Source organism: Eulemur rufifrons, chromosome 2 (genome assembly GCF_041146395.1).
Source record: "Eulemur rufifrons isolate Redbay chromosome 2, OSU_ERuf_1, whole genome shotgun sequence".
NCBI lineage: Eukaryota > Metazoa > Chordata > Mammalia > Primates > Lemuridae > Eulemur > Eulemur rufifrons.
The window spans coordinates 6,603,626-6,625,293 of NC_090984.1; the positions used below are offsets into that span (position 1 = coordinate 6,603,626).

At 51.6% G+C, this 21,668-nt stretch overlaps 1 protein-coding gene across 3 annotated transcripts; it reads right to left on the reverse strand.

Moving 5' to 3' along the window:
- Positions 1 to 3,338: 3,338 nt before the first annotated feature.
- Positions 3,339 to 18,599, reverse strand: TMEM161A (transmembrane protein 161A). Of its 3 annotated transcripts, XM_069494309.1 has the most exons (12): positions 18,549 to 18,599; positions 16,096 to 16,199; positions 15,515 to 15,595; positions 15,111 to 15,208; positions 14,825 to 14,906; positions 13,781 to 13,932; positions 5,586 to 5,646; positions 5,331 to 5,474; positions 5,120 to 5,233; positions 4,800 to 4,974; positions 4,581 to 4,677; positions 3,339 to 3,952 (listed from the first exon to the last, which is right to left on the reverse strand). In XM_069494309.1, exons 1-12 carry the CDS (start codon positions 18,549 to 18,551, stop codon positions 3,699 to 3,701), a joined length of 1,365 nt encoding a protein of 454 aa, XP_069350410.1. In that variant the 5' UTR covers positions 18,552 to 18,599; the 3' UTR covers positions 3,339 to 3,698. The 3 variants fall into 3 exon arrangements, with proteins under 3 accessions (XP_069350410.1, XP_069350427.1, XP_069350418.1); XM_069494326.1 differs by lacking the exons at positions 13,781 to 13,932; positions 14,825 to 14,906; XM_069494317.1 differs by lacking the exons at positions 13,781 to 13,932; positions 14,825 to 14,906; positions 15,515 to 15,595; positions 16,096 to 16,199; positions 18,549 to 18,599 and adding an exon at positions 6,653 to 6,730 and having other exon boundaries at positions 5,120 to 5,474; positions 15,111 to 15,170.
- Positions 18,600 to 21,668: the final 3,069 nt, after the last annotated feature.

The window sequence follows — 21,668 nt, forward strand, 5'->3', positions numbered from 1 at the left end:
CAGATGGGGCTGAGGTGACCAGGGGGTGCTGAGGAAAGTTCAGGTGCTGTGGACACACTGGGTTGAGCCATCTGAGATGCCCAGGGCTGCAGAAATCAAACTGGGCTTTGTTGGCAAACATGCGGTGCCTAATTAGTGAGGATGGCAAAAGAGGGGACCAGCAGGAACAGCCACGGAGGTGACAGCTGGAGGCAAAAGAGGCCTGAAGACTGGCTTGGATTGGAGAAGGGTGAAGTCCCAGGGACCTGATGAGACTTGCTCTGGAGGTGCAGTGAGAGGACCTTAGATTGAGTTTTCAATTTGTGCCAATTTTTCCTTGTAATGTTGACTTCTCTTGAGCTGAAGGTTGTATTTGCTTTGGTTTTTCATTCTTCCTTTTTTTTTTTTTTTTTTTTATTCTTTTGTTTGTTTCTTTCAGCTAGTTTGGAAACAGTACATTCTGTTTTTTCTGCCACAGCGTTCTCAGCCTCACACAACTGACATCTGGGGCTGGATCACTGTCTAGGGCTAGGGTGTCCTGGGCACCGTAGGATGTTGAACATCGTCCCTGGCCTCTGCCCACCAGGTGCCAGGAGCATTGCCCCCCTACCCCCAGTGGTGACAATTAAAAAATAATCTCCAGATATGGCCAGTATCCCTTTGGAGCTGAATTACCCCCTCCTTTGAGAGGCACTGATGTGGTTATTTTTATTTAGTTTTTTGAGACAGGGGCTCACTATGTTGCCAAGGCTGGCCTCAAACTCCTGGCCTCAAGTGATCCTCTTACTTCAGCCTCCCAAAGTGCTAAGATTACAGGTGTGAGCCACCACACCCGGCCTATTTTTCATTTTTATCTACATAATGGAAGAGCAGTTTCAAAAGTCAAACACTGTTCAAAGGAAGGTGAGGACGATGGCATTTCCACCTCCTCCTGACAACTGTTTTCTAGGTGTCACTGAGTGTCAGTGCTTCTGTGGCTCTCTGGTTGTGACCTCACTTTCCTAAGTGGAATGATGCCCCCTTCTGGTGGCAGTTGTTAGTTTTAGACACATGCCAAGTCAGCAGGACAGAAGGGGAGTGGCTTTACCCTGAGGTGGTGCAGACTTGGTACAAGTCAGGGAGTTCAGAGGCTGTGAATGAACAAGTGGTCCCAGCAGGGACGTGGGTCATGCTTGTCCCATGACGGGGCAGCAACAGCCCCACATTGGGGCCGGTCACTAGGCCTCATGCTCTCACCCTGGCAAGGGAAATGGGTGACTCAATTGTTTTATTCTCAATACAGATGCTCCCTGGCTTACCATGGGGTTAAGTCTTGATAAACCCATCTAAAGTCAGAAATATCGGCCCAGCGTGGTGGCTCACACCTGTAATCCCAGCACTCTGGGAGGCCGAGGCCAGAGGATCGCTTGAGGTCAGGAGTTCAAGACCAGCCTGAGCAAAAGCGAGACCCTGTCTCTACTAAAAATAGAAAAAATTAGCTGAGTGTGGTGGTGCGTGCCTGTAGTCCCAGCTACTCGGGAGGCTGAGACAGGAGGATCGCTTGAGCCCAGGAGTCTGAGGTTGCTGTGAGCTAGGCTGACGCCACGGCACTCTAGCCTGGGCAACAGAGTAAGACTCTGTCTCAAAAAAAAAAAAATAAAAATAAAAAATATCATAAACCAAAAATGCACTTAGCCAGGCTTGGTGGCTTATGCCTGTATTCCCAGCTACTTGGGAGGCTGAGATGGGGGGATCACTTAAGCCCAGGAGTTCGAGGCTGCAGTGAGCTATGATCACGCCACTGCACTCCAGCCTGGATGACAGAGCAAGACCCTGTCTCTAAGAAAAAATAAAATAAAATACAAATGCATTTAATGCTGGCAACACAGCAGATAGTCCCTGATTTATAATGATTCGATTTTTGATTTTTTTTTCCCCCCGAGACAGAGTCTCACTCTGTTGCCCAGGCTAGAGTGCCGTGGCATCAGCCTCACTCACAGCAACCTCAAACTCCTGGGCTCAAGCGATCCTCCTGCCTCAGCCTCCTGAGTAGCTGGGACTACAGGCATGCACCACCATGCCCGGCTGATTTTTTCTATATATATTTTTAGTTGTCCATATAATTTCTTTCTATTTTTAGTAGAGACAGGGTCTCACTCTTGCTCAGGCTGGTCTCGAACTCCTGAGTTCAGATGATCCACTCGCCTCGGCCTCCCAGAGTGCCAGGATTACAGGCGTGAGCCACCATACCCGTCCCCCCAATTTTTGATTTTTTTACTTTATTATGGTACAAGAGCAATATGCATTCAGTAGAAACCATAACTCATTGTAGGCCATAAGGAGCTCCTCGACTTACAATGGGGGTAACCTCCCGATAAACCCACTGTAAAGTCGAAAAATATTAAGTGTGCCGGGCGCGGTGGCTCACACCTGTAATCCTAGCACTCTGGGAGGCCGAGGCGGGAGGATCTCTCGAGGTCAGGAGTTCAAGACCAGCCTTAGCAAGAGCGAGACCCCGTCTCTACTAAAAATAGAAATTATTTGGACAACTAAAAATATATCTATAAAAAAAAAGAAATCAGCGACCGTATACATTTTACATAAACAGAAAGGTCACATACTCCACCTGTACATTGTTTTGTTTTTAATATTTTTAATTTTTTTTTTTTTTTGAGACAGAGTCTCGCTCTGTTGCCCAGGCTAGAGTGCCGTGGCGTCAGCCTAGCTCACAGCAACCTCAAACTCCTGGGCTCAAGCAATCCTCCTGCCTCAGCCTCCCGAGCAGCTGGGACTACAGGCATGCGCCACCATGCCCGGCTAATTTTTTCTATATATATTTTTAATTGTCTAAATAATTTCTTTCTATTTTTAGTAGAGACGGGGTCTCGCTCTTGCTCAGGCTGGTCCACCTGTACACTGTAATACAGACATGCACACACACCAGGGTCACAGGGACAGGACCATTTGAGTCCTTGACGGCACCACTTCCCTTTCGCTGGGTCACCACAGCCTTAATGTGCCCGTTTGCCTGCGGTGACCTCTGTGAGAGCAGTCACCCATGTACCTGGGGCAGAGAGTGGCAGCAGCGTGGGTGCACCCCACTCCCATTCCCTCAGCCTCTTTCTCCCCTGTCCTCTCCTGTCCCTTGTAATCTGCCCACTGTGCCCCCTCATGGTGCTCATTTCTCCCGTCCTCCCGCCCCTCCCCAGGCCGGTGTTCTCCAACAGCCACCCTGGGCCTTTTCCTCAGACTTGTGTTTCTTCTCACTCCCCTTCCTCCTCTCTTTGCCCCGAGGCCTTTTCTCCCTGTCTCCCTTCTGCTCTGTTCTCCCTCCCGCCTGGCCCCCCACCGTGCGACGCAGGCGGTGCCACACCAACATGCCAGAAGCTACTTGCACAGGCCAGCGTCCGCCACCACCACCACCGGGCTCCTGTTCGTAAAAACTGGCCTGCTCCTTTATTTGTCCAGAAGAGCAGTCCCACCCGCAACTCAAACTCGGCACAGGCGCTTCAGCGACAATGGCTTCAGGCCCTCCTGCCGCAGGGCCCAAGAGAGACAGTTTCCAGGCGGACACACAAAGTCCAAGTGGGGCCGCGGCTCAGGCACTGCGGTGTAGAGGACGGTGGGGAGTCCCAGCCCCATCTTGCAGCTGGGGACACTGGGGCACACACAGAGGGGGCTGGCTTGTGTCCCACCGGTCCAGGACCAGACCTCAGGGCCCCAGGAGGGTCTGCAGGCAGCTAGGAGCCGGCCAAGTGTTGGTGAAAGTAGAGGCCGAAGAGACTGGAGAGGAGCTGGCAGGCGGCCGTCCACCAGACAAGGTAGGCCAGGACACCGCGGAGAAAGAGAGGCGTGAGCAAGCCGCCCAGGGCTCCGGCGATGCGGGCTGCCATCTGCTGGGCTTCGTCCTCCCCGGGGCCGACCGGGACAGCGCTGGCTGAGGACGGGGCGGGGGACAGTGGGGGTGCAGGGCCCAGGCCCCAGGAGTAGCCACCTGGGATAAAAGGAGGATGGAGGGAAGTATGGGTGGAGGCACAGGAGGGGTCGGCCTCCCTGCCGGCACCTCTGGCTCCTGCCCGGGCCCTGCCCCTACCCCAGGCTCCTCCTCCTGCCCGGGCCCTGCCCCTACCCCAGGCTCCTCCTGCTGCCCGGGCCCTGCCCAGGCTCCTCCTCCTGCCCTGGACCTGCCCCTACCCCAGGCTCCTCCTCCTGCCGAGGCCCCGCCCCTACTCCAGGCTCCTCCTCCTGCCCAGGCCCTGCCCAGGCTCCTTCTCCTGCCCAGGCCCTGCCCCTACCCCAGGCTCCTCCTCCTGCCCTGGCCCTGCCCAGGCTCCTTCTCCTGCCCAGGCCCTGCCCCTACTCCAGGCTCCTCCTCCTGCCCAGGCCCTGCCCAGGCTCCTCCTCCTGCCGAGGCCCTGCCCCTACCCCAGGCTCCTCCTCCTGCCCGGGCCCTGCCCCTACCCCAGGCTCCTCCTCCTGTCCTGGCCCTGCCCAGGCTCCTCCTCCTGCCGAGGCCCCGCCCCTACTCCAGGCCCCTCCTCCCGCTCAGGCCCCGCTGCCTCCATTCTTTGTGCTGGACCCCCCCTCCCCTCCCTTCCCCTTCTTCCCCCTGCAGTTCTCACCCAGTGTCTTGAGCAGTAGTGTGCAGTTGAGGGTGAGGATGAGTGGCGTGAGGTACTGCAAGCTTACCACCGTCACGTAACAGTAGACCCGGACCACCTGGTGGGCAAGCAGCAGTGGTGGCTGCAGAGGGGGCCTTCCGGGTTCAGGGTTCACGCATGCCTGAGTGACCCAGGGACCTACCCTGAGCTCCAGGTTCCCTCCCTGCCCACCGCCCATACCCGCCGCTGGATCTCGCGGGCCTCGATGCGGCCAGCCTCCTTCCGCAGCTGCTCCACGCGGGCCTTGGCCAGGCACAGGTAGGCCTGCAGGTGGGGCCGGGTCACCGCCAGCCGCAGCAAGCACAGGGCCACCAGCACCCAGAGGCGCATCGAGTCGAAGGCCGAGTCTGACAGCCTGCACCGAGGGGCACAAGAGGGGGCAAGAGGGCTAACAAGGCTGACCCTTCACCCCTAGGATCTGTCCCCCAACCTCCAAGATCTTCCCTGACCCTCAGAGACTGGAGTAGAGAGAGGCGCCCCCAGCCCCACCCAATACGCACAGGGAGAAAGGTGTTCCTCCAAAGGGCGCCTGTTGCAGGAAGTCCCGTGCAATGGGCTTTGTCCAGAGCCACAGGATGAACAGGGGAGACAGGAAGCTGGTGTGCAGGAGGAACCTGGGGGGTGAGGGCAGGAAGGGGTGAGGCACCCCACCACTCCCCTAGCCTCCCCCAGGTCCCCCAACCCCCCCACCCACCAGGCGACCCACGTAACTGCAGCATGGGCCGGTCCTCTGACATGGTCAACGCATCGCGGTGGGTCTGGGCCAGCCGCAGGCCGGGGAAGGTGAGGAAGGCACCCAGCATGGAGCCCACCACCGCCAGCCCCACGCGGATGGCCAGCTTGGCCAGAGGGAGCCTGGAGAGAATAGCAGGTCAAGGGGCCCCACAGCCAGTCAGAAGCCTGCCTGTGGGACCCTAGGAGACTCCCAGCCTGCCCCTGTCCCCATTCCCCAATACCAGAACTCACGCCCAGTCCCAGCCCTGCTTCTTCAGAAATGGCTCCAAGTTCTGGGTCATGCTGGCCAAGCCTGAGGAAGATAAGGAGACGATGGAGTAGAGTGCATTCCCAGGGTCTCCAAGCCCATTCTGGCCCCCTCCCAGGCATCCTTTTGCTCCCCAAGTAGGAATGCACTAGTGGTGGCCAGGCCCTGTATCAAGCACTAGAACAACTTTGTGCTCTAGTTGTGCAGGGCTCTCTTCAAGAAACAGAAGGATGCACCAAGCAGACACCTCTGATTGGGCTGGAGACATGGGGTGGGGCTGCTGAGCGTGAGTTTCCTAGATTATTCCAGGAATCTGGAGAGGGATGAAGGACTCCTGCAAAGTCCTCCTGGAAGAAGGAATTCTCAATTCAGGCCCCAAGATTTTCCAAAGATTAAAAGCAAATTAATATGAGCTCACAACCAAAATTACCAAACACACAAGGACACAAATCACCATAAAGGAGAGTTGGCAGAAAAATAATAAAGTTTAGGCCTCAAGGACTTAAGAAATTGGCACTATCAATTATGTGTTAAATGATTAAGGAAATAAAAGCTGGAATCACAGAATGGGTGACATTGAGACTACATTCAGATGACTGGATAGACTTGCAAAGGAACTAAATTAAGCTTTCCTAAAGAGAAAATATAATTATTGAAATAATAGGTTGTTAAACAGCACATTAGAAACAGCCAAAGGAGGAATTGATGAAATGGAAGACCAATCTGAGGAAATCACTCAGATTCCAACTCAGAAAGACAAGAAGGTAGGAAATATGAAGGGAGGCTAAGAGATAAGGAGAGCAGAGTAGAAATCCCAGCATAAGTTAAATTAGAGCCCCAGAGTGAGAAAAGAGAGGGAACAAAGGGTCATGCTGGCCAAGCCTGGGGAAGATAAGGAGAGGATGGAGTAGAGTGGATTCCCAGGGTCTCCAAGCCCATTCTGCCCCCCTCCCAGGCATCCTTTTGGATGTTATTGGAAAAGAATGGCTAAGTCTGCAGAATGAATGAAGCACACAAACTATCAACCAGATAAATAAAAGGAAATCCATACCTAGACACACTGTAGTGAAACTGCAGAACACCACAAACAAACAGATCACAAAGCAGCCAGGGAGTTAAGACAGATCACCTATAAAGGAATGACAATTAGGCCAACAGCCAATATCAACTGCAACAACAGAAAAGGAACAAACAGAAAGAAAAAAGGGCTCACGCCTGTAATCCTAGCACTCTGGGAGGCCGAGGCGGGCAGATTGTTTGAGCTCAGTAGTTCAAGACCAGCCTGAGCAAGAGTGAGACCCCATTTCTACTAAAATAGAAAGAAATGATATGGACAGCTAAAAAAAATATATAGAAGAATTAGCCGGGCATGGTGGTGGTGCCTGCAGTCCCAGCTACTCAGGAGGCTGAGGCAGGAGGATCGCTTGAGCCCAGGAGTTTGAGGTTGCTGTGAGCTAGGCTGACACCACGGCACTGTAGCCCGGGCAACAGAGTAAGACTCTGTCTCAAAAACAAACAAACAAAAAAAACCAAACAGAAAGCAAAAAAGTAAGATGGTAGAAACAAGGCCATATACGTCAGTAATCACAATAAATGTAACTAGACTAAATTTTAAGTTAAATGATAAAGACTGTCAGACTACATTGAAAATATCCAGGTACATGGTTTTTAAAGGATAACACACTCCAACATAAGGTCACTGGAAGGTTGAAAATAAAGGGATGTTAAAAAGACATAGAAAATTCTAATCAAAAGAAAGCTGGAAAGGCTATATTAATACCAGACAAACTAGACTAAGAAGTATTATTAGACTCATGCCCGTAATCCTAGTACTCTGGGAGGCCAAGGTAGGTGGATCATTTGAGCACAGGAGTTTGAGACTGGCCTGAGCAAGAGCGAGACCCCTTCTCTACTTAAAAAAAAAAAAAAAAAAAAAATACTAAAAAAATAATAGAATGAAATTAGCTGGACAACTAAAAATATATAGAAAAAATTAGCCGGCATGGTGGCACATGCCTGTAGTCCCAGCTACTCAGGAGGCTGAGGCAGTAGGATTGTTTGAGCCCAGGAGTTTGAGGTTGCTGTGAGCTAGACTGATGCCACGGCACTCTAGTCCTGACAACAGAGCGAGACTCTATCTCAAAAAAAAAAAAAAAAGAAGTATTATTAGAGATAGGAGTCAATATATCATGATAAAATAGCTGACTCACCAGGAAAATCTGACAATTCCAAATTCATGAACATCTTGTAAATTAGCCTCAAAATATATAAAGAAAACACTGGTGGAACTACATAGAGGAATTGAGAGCTCTACTATTTCATAGGGAGACTAACCTCTACTAACTGATGTGTCAAGGAGAAAAGATTAGGAAACACAGAGATTTGAATTTATTAGACTCATAGATCCACAGAATATGTCTTTCAAGAACACATGGAATAGTCACAAAAATGGATCACATTCCAGGCCATAAGGCAATCTTACCCAATTTTAAAGAATCTACTTCAAATAGACCATCTTTTGTAACTATAGTGCAATTAAGCTAGAAATAAATAAATTTTTTTAAGGTCCATGTTTGACTTTTTTTTTTTTTTTTTTTTTTTTTGAGATAGAGTCTTGCTCTGTTGCCCCAGTTAGAATGCTGTGGCATCATCATAGCTCACTGCAGCCTCAAACTCCTGGGCTCAGGCGATCCTCCTGCCTCAGTCTCCTGTGTAGCTGGGACTACAGGCCTATGCCACCACACCCCGCTAATTTTTTCCATTTTTGGTAGAGACAGGGTCTCACTCTTGCTCAGGCTGGTCTCCAAATCCAAATACTGAGCTTAAGTGATCCTCTTGGTGCTAGGATTACAGGTCTGAGCCACAGTGCCTGACCTGACATTTTTTTTCCTTAAGAGATGCAGCCAGGCGCAGTGGCTCACACCTATAATTTTAGCACTTTGGGAGGCTGAGGCAGGAGGATCAGTTGAGCCCAGGAGTTTGAAGTTGCAGAGAGCTACGATGCCATTGCACTCCAGCCCAGGCAACAGAAGAAAAAAAAAAGAGACAGTCTCATTCTGTCACCCAGGCTGGAGTGCAGTGGCATGATCATAGCTCACTGCAGCCTTGAACTCCTGGGCTCAAGTGATCCTCCCACCTCAGCCTCACAAGTAGCTGGGACTACAGGCATATGACACCATGCCTGGCTATATGTAAGGTTTTAAAAATATTTATGTAATAATCCACAGGTCAAAGAAGAAATAATGATAGAAAAAACACCTAGACCTGAATGATAAAAAAAATCAGTGAAAACCTGGATGAACAAAAATGAGACTTGGCCGGGCGCGGTGGCTCACGCCTGTAATCCTAGCACTCTGGGAGGCCGAGGCAGGTGGATCGCTCAAGGTCAGGAGTTCGAGACCAGCCTGAGCAAGAGCGAGACCTCGTCTCTACTAAAAATAGAAGGAAATTATCTGGCCAACTAAAATATATATAGAAAAAAATTAGCCGGGCATGGTGGCGCATGCCTGTAGTCCCAGCTACTCGGGAGGCTGAGGCGGTAGGATCGCTTAAGCCCAGGAGTTTGAGGTTGCTGTGAGCTAGGCTGATGCCACGGCACTCACTCTAGCCCGGGCAACAAAGCGAGACTCTGTCTCAAAAAAAAAAAAAAAAAAAAAAAGAGACTTGGTAAAATATATATAGCATTAAATGCTATATATACTATAAAAATAGAAGAAACTGAAAATTTATGAGGCAAGTATCCAAGTGAGAAATTGAGAACAAGAGAAGGAAGTGTATCAGTCCTGCTCCGAAATGTCCTCGCCACACCAAAGGGGAAGGAGCAGAAAGGACAAAAGAAAATCAAAAAGAATCCTCGATTCAGTAAAAATACAATTCCTTAGCAAGTTCATTCCATGGGAAACACTCACATTTGACCACTACATCTTAACACAAAAATTAACTGCCAGGAGTTTCAGGGCTTATGTGAAATGCAGAACTTGAAATATTTTAGAAGAACATATAGAGTAAGTGTCTAATCTTAGGGAAGAGAAGGATATTTTCAAGACAAATACCAACTAAAGGAATGAACTTCTCTTCCTGAAGCCACCTGAGAGGATGCCTGCGATTACAATGGCTCAGTAGAGAAAATGTGGTCTGTGTATACAGAGGGAAAATAACGCAAATTTGGGCAAAAGAAAAAAAAACGAGAAACCGGAACACTTGTGCACTGTTGGTGGGAATGTAAAACGGTGCCACCACTGTGGAAAACAATATGGTGTTTCCTCAAAACATTAAAAATAGGCCGGGTGCGGTGGCTCACGCCTGTAATCCCAGCACTTTGCAAGACTGAGGCGGGAGGATCGCTTGAGGTCAGGAGTTCAAGATCAGCTTGAGCAAGAGCAAGACCCCCTTCTCTACTAAAAACTAGAAAAATTAGCTGGGTGTGGTGGCAGGGGCCTGTAGTCCCAGCTACTCCTGAGGCTGAGGCAGGAGGATCGCTTGAGCCCAGGAGTTTGAGGTTGCAGTGAGCTGTGATGATGCCACGGCACTCCATCCCTGGCAACAGAGGGAGACTTTGTCTCAAAAATAAATAAATAAAAATATAAAAGTAAAAATAGGATCACTATGTGATCTAGCAATGCCACTTCTTGGCATATATCCCCCAACACTGAAAGCAGGCTCCTGAAGAGATACTTGTGCCCCCACGTTTATAGCAGCATCATTCACAGTAGCCAAAAGGTGGCACCACCCCAAGTGCCCATCCACAGATCAATGGATAAACAAAATGTGGTCCGTCCATACAACAAAGTATTTATTCAGCCTTAAAAATGGGATTCGGTGGGGCTCGGGGCCCTTTGCCCCATGGCTTCCTAGGGGGCTGAGAGCAGCCTGCAAGCAGGGCCGCAGTGACTTCCTGCCCCTGGCCTAGCTGGTGGCCCAGGGCCCCTGCGCCTGGGAGCTGCTCAGGGTGGGCTCCAGCTGGTGTGTTCAGCTGGGTCAGCATCTTCCCAGCCTCGCGGGTCCCGCGCCGCCCCTGGGCCCCGCGTCCCACTTGCGTTTTCCTGACCACGGGACTCGGGCTACCCTGTCTGCCTGGCAGCGCCTCCCTGGTCTCAGCTCCAAGGGGTTGGGTGCAAAGCTTTGGACACCCAGGGAGACCGACACACAGTGAGGCGCGTCAAGTGGGTTGAAGACATAATCAATACCAACACGAAACAGGTCATCGGCATTTTTGCACCAGCTTTTCCACCTTTCAGCTTCTTTCCCGCTTTGTCAAGTCACTGGTTTTCAGCAAAAAAGTATCTCCAGGTTTTAACAGCCTTAGCTTGAGAAGAAGATTGAATGGAACTCAAGGGTAGTATCTACATGCCGTTTTTTGGTGGTCGGGATTTTTGGCCTGTACATGTCCTTATTTGATGAGGCCACTATAGCTGATCCACTTTGGGGTGATCCATCCCTTGGGAATGTGACTATTGCTATGCTCAGGCTACCTCATTTCTTTTCCTTGTTTTTTTTTTTTTTTTTTGGAGGCAGAGTCTCGCTCTGTCACCCAGGCTAGAGTGCAGTGGCGTCAGCCTAGCCCACAGCAACCTCATACTCCTGGGCTCAAGCGATCCTCCTGCCTCAGCCTTCCCAGTAGCTAGGACTATAGGCATGCGCCACCACATCCGGCTAATTTCTGTTAAATTATGTTTTGATACCCTATCATAACTTGAAATTAATTTTTTTTTTTTTTTTTTTTAAGACAGAGTCTCGCTCTGTTGCCCAGGCTAGAGTGAGTGCTGTGGTGTCAGCCTAGCTCACAGCAACCTCAAACTCCTGGGCTCAAGCGATCCTCCTGTCTCAGACTCCCGAGTAGCTGGGACTACAGGCATGCGCCACCATGCCCGGCTAATTTTATATATATATATATATATATTTTTTTTTTTTTTTTTTTTTTTTTTTTTTGCCAGATAATTTCTTTCTATTTTTTTTAGTAGAGACAGGGTCTCACTCTTGCTCAGGCTAGTCTCGAACTCCTGACCTCGAGCGATCCACCCGCCTTGGCCTCCCAGAGTGCTAGGATTACAGGCGTCAGCCACCGTGCCCAGCCGAAATTAAAGCTTTATTCCAACTGTTTCATTTTGTTATGTCATGGGCTAGCCCTATGTTAAGAATAATAATAGCTATGTTGTTACCAACCCTAACAGTGACTCTGATACAGTTTGGATAACCCAGGACTGTCTTAAAGGTCACTGCCTAGTTTATAGGTATTTGAATCAAATTCCTTTCTAAATTTTAATAATTTGACTCAAATCAAATTTTTGCTAAAGTGTCAGTTGTTAAATGGTATTCTTTCTCTGAAGCGCACAAGGCATTTGGAAAACAGTTCTTCCCTGGTGTGAACAGTCCACTTTACTGCCAGTGGCACCATGTTACGCATTCAGAAACATTCTTACTGAGATACAAGAGGGGAAAGTGTTGTTGTAATGTGATTGTTTCTTCTGTGTCATTTTTAAGCGAACTAAACATGTTCCAAAAGATGCTATTAAAATGTTTACAAAATGGAATTCTAACACCTGCTATAACCTGGATGAAACTTGAAGACATTACGCTAAGTGAAATAAGCCCGTCATAAAAGAACAAACACTGCACACCTCCACCTTTATGAGGTCCCTAAGGTAGTCACATTTGTAGAAACGGAAAACAGAAGGGTGGTTACCAAGGGCTGGGGGAGAGAGACAGGGAGTCGGTGTTTGATGGGGACAAAGTTTCAGTTTGGGAAGAAACAGTTGTGGGGACGGACGGTGGTGACGGTTGCTCAACATTGTGAACGTAGTTAATGCCACTGAGCTGAACACTTATAAATGATTAAGATCGTGAATTCTGTTGTGTCTATTTTACCACAATAAAAAAAAAAATGGAAAGAGAAAAAAAGACATCCGAAAATGGGCAACAATGTGAATGGGCATTTCACAGAAGAGGAAATATGAATCATGAATAAACAGGTAGAAGTGCTCAACTTCCCTGGTAATCAGCAAGTTCACATGGGCTATGGTGAGGATTTTGGTCTTTCTCCTAAGACCCTTGGAGTCTGGTGCCAAGAAGAAAAGTTACATGATCCAAATCATGTTTTGAAAAGAACATTCAAGAAATAAAGATAAATGGTAAACTGAGAGAAATATTTGCAACTCCTATCACACACAAAGGCTAAATTCCTTAATACGTAAAGAGTGCCTACAAATCAATAAAAGGTCCAACAAACCAATAACAAAAACTGGGCAAAAGAAATAAACAGGCCTTTTCAAGAAAGGAAACATCATGGCTCTTCAACATATGAAAAGATGCTCAACCTCACTTATATTTCCACACATCAGATCACCCAAGACTTGAAAGTCTGAGGAAATACAGGCAGAGAGGATGTCGGGAAATAGACACATTCATACCTCTTTTCCTAAAGGGCAATTTGCAACATTGCCAAAGCTACAAATGCACTTTCTTGCACAGGGACACATGCACAAGACTATTCCTACATAACACTGTCATACAACAACCGATGTGGTTTCATGCAATGATGTCACATAGCAAAAGACCTAGATGTCCATAAATAGGGACCTGGTTAAATAATCATAGAATATTCACATAATGAATACTATGTAGCTGTTATAAAAAAATAACACTGTAGTGTCAAGGAACCCAGGACTTCCAACATTTATTGTTTCTAAGAGAAAAAGATAAAAGTATAAAACCATATTTTGTGTGAATAAAAGAAAGTGGAGCTATAGGTTTCCTCTGGGGAGGAGAACAGTGAAGGAGGGTGATTTTCACTCTATCCTTCTTGTACTTTATGAATTTCATGTCATTTACCTATCCCCCCACAATTAAATTAGAATAGGTAAATATTAAACACCATGGCTGCTGGGTAGGGCACAGACTGGGGTGGAACAGAAGTACCCGTGTGAAGAGCTATAGCCACCAAGTGTGTCCATCAAAGAGGGGACGTCCTCTCTTCCCCAAAGCCCAAGAGGGCACCCAGGTAGCAGGCACTTGAGGCTCAGGAGCCATTATGGTCACTAATGGAGACTGCTCGGGCCCCAGGAGTCCCCTCCTTCATCTATTTAATACTATGTGCCCGACGGGCAAGCCAGTTAAGCTGCCCTGGTCAAATTACACAAGGGAGTGACAGTAGCAGTGGCTCCACGCTGGGGAGCACACTTACCTGGCTCCAGGCCCAGCTCAAGCGTCTCCTCCCGCACCACCTGCACCAGCATGGCCAGCAGCAGGAAGAGGAAGGCGAAGGTCAGGCAGACAGAGCGCTCGCCCCCCTCCTCCGCGCTGAAGTACAGCCGGGTCACAGTCAGGAACACCTTGCTGGGGGTGGAGCTAAGGAGGCCTTGGGTGCTGGTGCCAACGGTCCCCAGCCCGCTCCATTACACCTATTCCAGGACCCCCCAGCTTCAGGGCACAAATGCCCTTGCACAAATTGGCCTTGCGGGTGGCCTGGAGGAGTTCCAGTTTTGGGTCTCGGGGGCCCAGATCAGGGTGTGAGCTGGTGGTGTTTGTTCAGTGGGAAGTAGCCTCATCACACCACTTGTGGCCAATTAGGAATGGCCACCACCCCACACCCCTGGCCAGGTGATCCTGCCTCCTTGAGTCCCCTTGCCTCCTGGCCACATTTGTATATCTCAGGAAAGCTACCAGAGATACAAGGGCTGCAGCTCCAAACCACCCTCAAAAGTCACACAGGGTTTTTGAGAACCAGTGTGGGTCTCAAGACAGTTTTTCTTTTCCAGAAGCCCACTCCACAGGAGTGGTATTCTTGCTGTACTTTCTTAGACTTGGGTCTCCAAAGTCACATATTTGCCTCTGCTCTCTATGCTGCTTAATAAAAAATTTGCAGAGGGGGCATCTCTTTCTCAGCCCCTGAGTCTGGCTGGCCTGGTGATTTGCTTTGACACAGAGAATGTGACAGATGGGGCAGGGGTGGAGGTGGGCCGACTTCAGGCAAGCCACTGCCTTTGCTTCCCGTGGTTTCTACTGCCACCAAAGAGCAAGACCATGTGAAGCGGTGATGAACCGACCCAGCTGAGCCCAGCCAAGACTACCCACCCACAAAGCTAGAGCACAAAAAACTGCTGCTTTATGCCACCGAGCTTGGGAGAAATTTGTGGCACAGCAGGGGAAAACTGCCACACCAGTGTAGAGCAAACCACGAAGCCTGGGTCCCCACATGCCCTACCCAGGGAGCCGGAAGGAAGGATACATGGAGAAGGCCACAGTAAGCAGGCACCAGAACACGGAGATGTTGGTCTCCTTGGCTGGGCCCAGCACGTAGTAGTAGGCCTCTGTGAAGAGGTACACGCCACCCGAGTACACGGCAAAGTCCACGAACCACTGGTACTCCAGGAAGAAATGCAGGACTGCAGGAAGCACTCCACTGAGCCCCTGCCCAGCCAGCCCAGGACTCTCCCCAGCCCAACCCCAGTGAGGATGTGGTGACCTTCAAGGGCCCAGGGAGGAGAGTTTGGGGACCAGTGCTGGGCTGTTACCTAGGGCATCCACGGTTGTGAGGGGACAAGTTTCCAGCTGGAATGGAGTGTCTCGGGGCACAGACAGTGGCTTCTCATCACTAAGGCCATTGGCCCACCTGGGGTGATGGGGAAAAAGAAGGCGGCAGGTGAGAACGGCATCCTACAAGCACCTGGGAGGCTCTGCACACCAGAGTGTGGGTCCCCCCCACCCACAGAGCAGCCCAGACCACACTGCCTGTAAACGTGGGATGCTAACTTGACAGTGACCATCTCTTCGGACTGGGGCCTCTCTGATTCACCTGTGCCCGGAGCAGTGCACGGAAATGAGGGAGGGCAGAACCTGGAGCCCCTGGGCAGGAGCAAAGCTGTCTCCCGGGGAGGAGCTGCCCACCCAGGGCTGAGGCTGGGCCCGGCTCACTCACCGCTCCTTCCTGCCTCTGGGCCTCTGCTTGCCTGCCAGGGCCCGAAGCTCCTCCTCCGACGGGTGCTTGTACCGAAACAGACTGAGGGCAAAGCAAGGACAGGCAGTCAGGAAAGCTTGGGCATGGGGCATCGAGGCAGTGAGCCCCGAACCCAGGGACTTGGCTGGGCCAGGGGAAGCCCTGGGAGCGGGTAGGGGGTGGGCTGGGGGGGTCTGGGACACCCCTGAATCCGCTGGCTGACTCTCCTGGGGAGGCAGGCGTGTGCATTTTTCTAGGGAGAGAATTCAGTTTCCTCCAGCTTCTCAGAAAGGGTCAGAGACCCCCACAGGGACAGAAACCAGAGCAGGGTTGGAGGGGTAATCTCTAGCCGGAGTAAGGGCGGAAGGAAGGCAAGAGTAGCGGACGTCAGGGGCGTGGCCGTGGTACACGGGATCCAACCTGCGTTTCAAATACATGCAGACTGTCATAGTTCAGTGACTTCTCAATAAAGTAGTTCCCCCAGCCCCAGCCGAAGTAAAGGCTGCACAAGGCAGAGTGGGCGTGGCTCCTCCTGGCCCCTCCCACCTCGGGGCGGGGCTCACCTGCCATTGCAGAGCAGCCAGCGCGCGAAGGAGCAGTGCGGCGCCAGCCTGTGCATGAGGGTGGCAGTGAGCAGGGTCACCACCAGCTGCACTCCGAGGACCGCCTGGGGGGAGGGGACATGACGGGCAGTGCCTGCCAGAGGGTCACAAGCTCCTTCCCCCAACCCAGGCTATTTATAGAGAAGCCGGGCCAGATGGGGGAGGGTGAGCCTCTCTGGCTTCAGTGGCTTCTTAGGGAAGGGGTTCCCGGGGGAGCAGAGACTCAACTCTGGGAGCCTCTGCTGAGAGCGGAGCCCCCTCACCTGGCCTGGCTCTGCGCACCACCCCACCCCTGCGCCACCCACGTCACAGGCCAGCCCACCCCCCACCTGGCTGGGGTGTGGGAAGTGGAGCCCATAGGGTTCGCCCCCAGCCTCTGCTATGGATTTCCCGTATTCATCTCCCCAAGCCTCGGCTTTCTCATCTGGAAATGGGGAACTCCCTATTCTGCTTCCTGCATTCGTCACCCCCACTTTCTAGCCCTGCGAGCCCCGCACACCCAGGGAAAGCGGCTCGTCTGCCACCGCCTCGCACACCAACCGCGTCTCGGTTGAGCTTCTTGGCTTCACCCTGGTGGCTCCTGCCCCTGTCTGTGCCACCTTATATGGTCCCTGATGGCTCCACCCCCACCCCCGCCCCTGTCATCAACCTCCTTGCAAAAACATCCCTGCTCCGGGCCCTCCTCACTTCAGCATAAAGGCTGACACGTTGGAGTGGGATGATTTATTTTAAATTGAAAATTTTCTTACCAAGTTCTACATAACAACCTTTTAAACACTAATTCAGAACACGTTTTCATACGCTTATTTTTAAACGTTTTAGAAGGATCAGTCTGAAGCTGAAATTGGGTTTTCCTGCTTGAGTGCAGTAAATACCCATTTGCTATCAGTAATTATGTAATTATGTAAAATTATGTGCTCAGGAGAGCTGTCTACTAGTCTTCTGGTATTATAACCAACAATTAAAATGAAATAAAGATTACTTAAATGGTAGAATTAATTGATTATTAACATAATCCCTTAATCAGGCATAAATAAGCTAACTTTAATAGGAAAAACTCTAGTGTGATGGATACCCGGCCTCGCGCTGCAATTCACAAGCAGTGCTGGAAATCCATCACTAAAAATACCGACTATAGGACATTTTCTCTATGCCTGTGTCTTGGAAACCGAAAAAAGAAATCTTTTTTCGGTACTAAAATGCGGTGGGAGGCACAGTCATCCTAATCTCCAAATCCTCGTTGCTCGTTGCTCGCCCTCCCCCGCACCCAAGTGCAGACTGGTTGGCGGTCCACCCGGGTTCCTCCAAACCCAGCGGGCCGGGCCTCTCCAAAGTCCTCCCTTCCTTCTAGGACCCCCTCCCCTCCACGGCCCCCTGGCGCCTCTCACCCGCTGCTGTCCGAACATCGGGGCCTCGGGACAAGCGCTCCATCCTGTTGCCTTCCCCTCTGGAGACCACCCAGCCTCACTGCCCGGCTGTCTCCCCAGCCCTCCCTACGTCAACCCCCGGGGTCTCAGAGGCCCTACTGGACCCGCGGGTTCTCCATCGCTGACTTTGTCACCTCCAAAACCTCCCAGGGAGAAGATCTTGCTGGAGGGTCGCGTCCCTCCAGCTCAGGCTCCTGAGGTCGGTCCAGGGATGTGTCTCATGGCCCCGCCCCCCAACAGTCTCCCGTTTCAGGGTCAACGCTCTGCAGACATCTCCAAGGAACTTCTAGAGCCTTCTATCAGCCCATGTCCCTTCCTCGCCCTTCTCTGGATTTACGATCATCGAACCCAAGAATCCTACTAAAATCAATGCAACCTTCCTCCATCCGGTTCCCGAGAGCCCTGGTCCTCACCTGCTGCAAGCGTCCGGCACCCGGCCTAGAACGACGCCCCACTTTCAACAATCCCATTCATTAATGCACTTCCTTCAGGCCCACCTCCAACGTCCCTCCTCGGGGATCCCTCCCAGGCAGGGCCAGACCCCCCTCCCACTCCCTGTCCCTCCCTCTGCCCAGGCCGGACCCCTCAGGGAGACCCCCACGCTCCTGCAGGACCCTGTCCCCAGAGTGGGCCCCAAGAGGACCCCAGACCACCCTCGCGGGGCTCCAACGTGCTCGGGTCTCCAGTCCCCTTTGCGGGACCACGACCGCTAGGCAGGACCCCAGGCCCCTAAGGGATCTCCAAAAACCAGAACCCCCAGAACGCTCAGGGGCTTCCAGTCCTCTCGGCACGACCCCTGCCGGCTCCCTCGGAGGCCTGCAGCGAGACCAGGCCCCCAGAGAGGGACACACGGCCCTCAGTGTGACCCCACGTCCCTCACAGCCGCCAATCCCCACAAAGGGACCCCATCCCATCGGCGTCTCCCTGGACCCCCTCGGCTGCACCCCGGCCTCTCAGGGCACCCCACGCCGCAGAACGCTCGCTCACCATGTCGCATGCTGGAGCCCAGTGCACAGACCCACGGGCCTATGGCTCGGGTCACTCCTCGGGAACCCGACCAATCAGAGCCCCACACTGGTGTGACGAGCAGCTCACGCAACCAATCATCGGGTTTTGAACGGCAAATCGCGAGGGACGAGGGGGGGGGTCTCTCGCGTTGCATGCCGGAAGTTGTAGTTCAGACTGGCTGGGTCTGAGGTCGGAGTCCGGGCTGTATCTGAGAACCTGTGTGTCGGCCTCTCTAAGGCTGTCTTCTCACCTACACCCATCTTGCAGGTCTGCTGAGAAAACATTCATCCACACACTGTCCCCGGAGGGACAGGTTTTTTTTGTTTGTTTTGTTTGTTTTACGGCAAGTCAAGTGAGGGACAATTCTAAGTGTTGAACGTCCCCCATCACGGACATTCAATGGCTCCCACTGTCTAAACTCCTAAGCGTTCAAAGGCTGAATTCAGACCCCTCTGCCTGACTTAAATCTGCCTCCCACTCTATTGTACACACTATAGTACAGCTTTCCACCTGCCATGCTATCTAATAGCTCCAGGCCTTTGTAAATATCCTCTGTCTTGGAATGCTCCAAGGATGCCTCAATCTTTCTCACTTGACAAGTGCCTTATTCATCTATCAGCCAGGACTCTGTTGTGCTCCACACACACACACACAAATCTGACTCAAATGGGTTTTTGGCTCATGTAACAGAAAACGCTAGAGGTGAGGTCAGCTTCAGGCATGTCTGGATCAAGGACCAGCTGTCAGCCTCGGGAATCTTATGTTCTTGAAGTGTTTCATGGCTTGGAGGAAAGGGCTTCTGCTGTACGTAAGTGCCTGAGCTTTGCCATCTGTGTTTCTCTGGACGAGAGAGTCTCCCTGAGCATGGACATGGATTGTGCATGACTGGGTGTCTGAGGGCCTTTATGAGGGTGTAGTTCATTGCCTGGTCTCCGTGGGTGTTTTTGCCTTTATGAGCACGTGTGGATGTCTGTTCACAGGATATTCATCATTTGTGACTTTGGTCTTCTGGATTCAGAATGTCCCCTTGAAAGAATGTGGGTGACAGTGGCAGTGGGGGTCACTGAGATTTCCCGGGACCTACACGGGGATGACAAGATACCCCTCAGGGTCAGAGTGTGCAGATAGGATCCAGAGAAGCTCGGATTAGGGAGAGCATCAGAGAAGTCAAAGGTGCCAGGCGAGGGGGACCAAGAGAGAAAGGAAGAAAGGGGGCATTTGGCTTGGGGCGGGGGACTGATTCATGTCCTCCCTCCAGCATGACTGGGTGGCAGAACAATTGTCTCCGTTTCACCGATGAAGATACTGAGGTTCTGAGAGGCCCAAATCTCTGCCTCACACCCTGATCTCTTCCCTGGGCCCCCAAGCTCATGAGTTAAAGTGGCACTCAGCGCCCCCTTGTGGGGGCGCTGACAGCTAGCAGGAATCTGGCCGCAGGGGTACAGCGTCTTCCCTTAGACCTGCCCTTCCCCCACCTCCCCATTGCAGAAAAGGCAGCTCCAGCTTCCAGGGGCTCGGCCACAAACTCTGGAGTTGCTCTTGGCTTTTCTCTCACCCCACATATGAACGGGGCTGATGGCTCCATTTTCCAAGTGGAACCACGGTCCAACCCGGCTTCCGCCCCTTTCCAGCCTCCACCTCGTCTAGCCTCTGTCATTGCTTGCGGGTAGTCATCTGTTCGCCTGGTCTCTGGCTTCTGCCCCCCACCCCGCCATCCCCCAAAGCTGTTTTCCCCTGAGCAGCTTGTTCCCTTGTGAGCACCTGAGCACCTGAGCTCCTGAGCCAGACCACACCCCCCCTCTGCTCACAACCCTCCATGGCTCCCACCTCGCTGACAGCAAAAGCCAGTCTTCCCTTCCACATTGGACTTTCTGCATACTCTGCCCTCACCGTTTGCTCCGTGCTGCTGTCCTACATTGGAATCTTCGTGCACGCTCGTGCTCATCCTTATTCAACGTCTCTGCTCTGCGTTGCGCATCCCTCGTTCCCTCTTCCACACTGCATGTGCCATGTTCTCACTTTTACATCGGAGGTTCCACACACTCTGCTCTTCGTTGCCAGTTCAGCATCTCTTCTCTACACTGGATGCGCCTGTTACCTGTTCTGCACTGGCCCTGCCTTGATTCTTACTGTCCATCGGGCAAGCCCACGTGGTCTATGCTACACTGGGTATTGCACGCTCCCTGGTCGTCCTTGGATGTCCCTGTGTCTGTCTACACCAAACGTCCTACATTCTCTAACCCATATTAAGGTCCACGCTCTCATTCAACATTTCCTGGTCTCTATTTATGGGGGTCTTGAAAACACCTCTCTCAACATCTCCCGTGGGTGCCCCAGTGCTTTGCCTTCCAGCACTGCATTTGTACCTGGGCCGCTCTTCCCGCGGGTGCTTCCAACCAGTGCCTGAGCCCCTGGGGCCCTTCTAACAGTGACATTGCCCTGGCTGACGTGACTGTGGTGTCCTTGTCTGTGGATGTCTTTCGAGTGGCTCAGCGCTGTAGGACAATTCCACGCGACCCTCCTTCCTTCCCCTCCACGAGGGGACAGAGCTGGGGGCTGACCACAAAGGCCTTGCTGGAACCTGGCTCGCTGTCCACTGCCCTCTTGTGGTCCAGGACACCTCAAGTTCTACATGTATGATTATAGCACAAACACACACGTGACATGTGACACAGCCCTTGCTGGGTTCTCAGGCACAGAGCCTGAAAACATAGGGTGGGCCCCTGAAAGATTTAATTAATTACTTTTTTGAGACAGGGTCCCACTCCATCGCCCAGACCAGAACCCCTGGGCTCAGGCTCTCCTCCTGCCCGGGGATACCACCAAGCCCAGCTAATTCTTTTATTTTTTTGTAGAGATGGGGTCTCACTACGTTGCCCAGGCTGGTCTCAAACACCTGGTCTCAACAGATTCTCCCACCTCGGCCTCCCAAAGTGTTAATAAATTAAATCACCCTTAATTTATTTATTACAATTACTATTTTATTACCTTTTTTTACTTTTGGCTGGGAAGCACTGAATCCAAAGCTCACCATTGATCGCCACCTTGTGGCACATAGCAAAAGTGCAGTCTCCTGGGGACGGGAACCCGAGCCAGGAC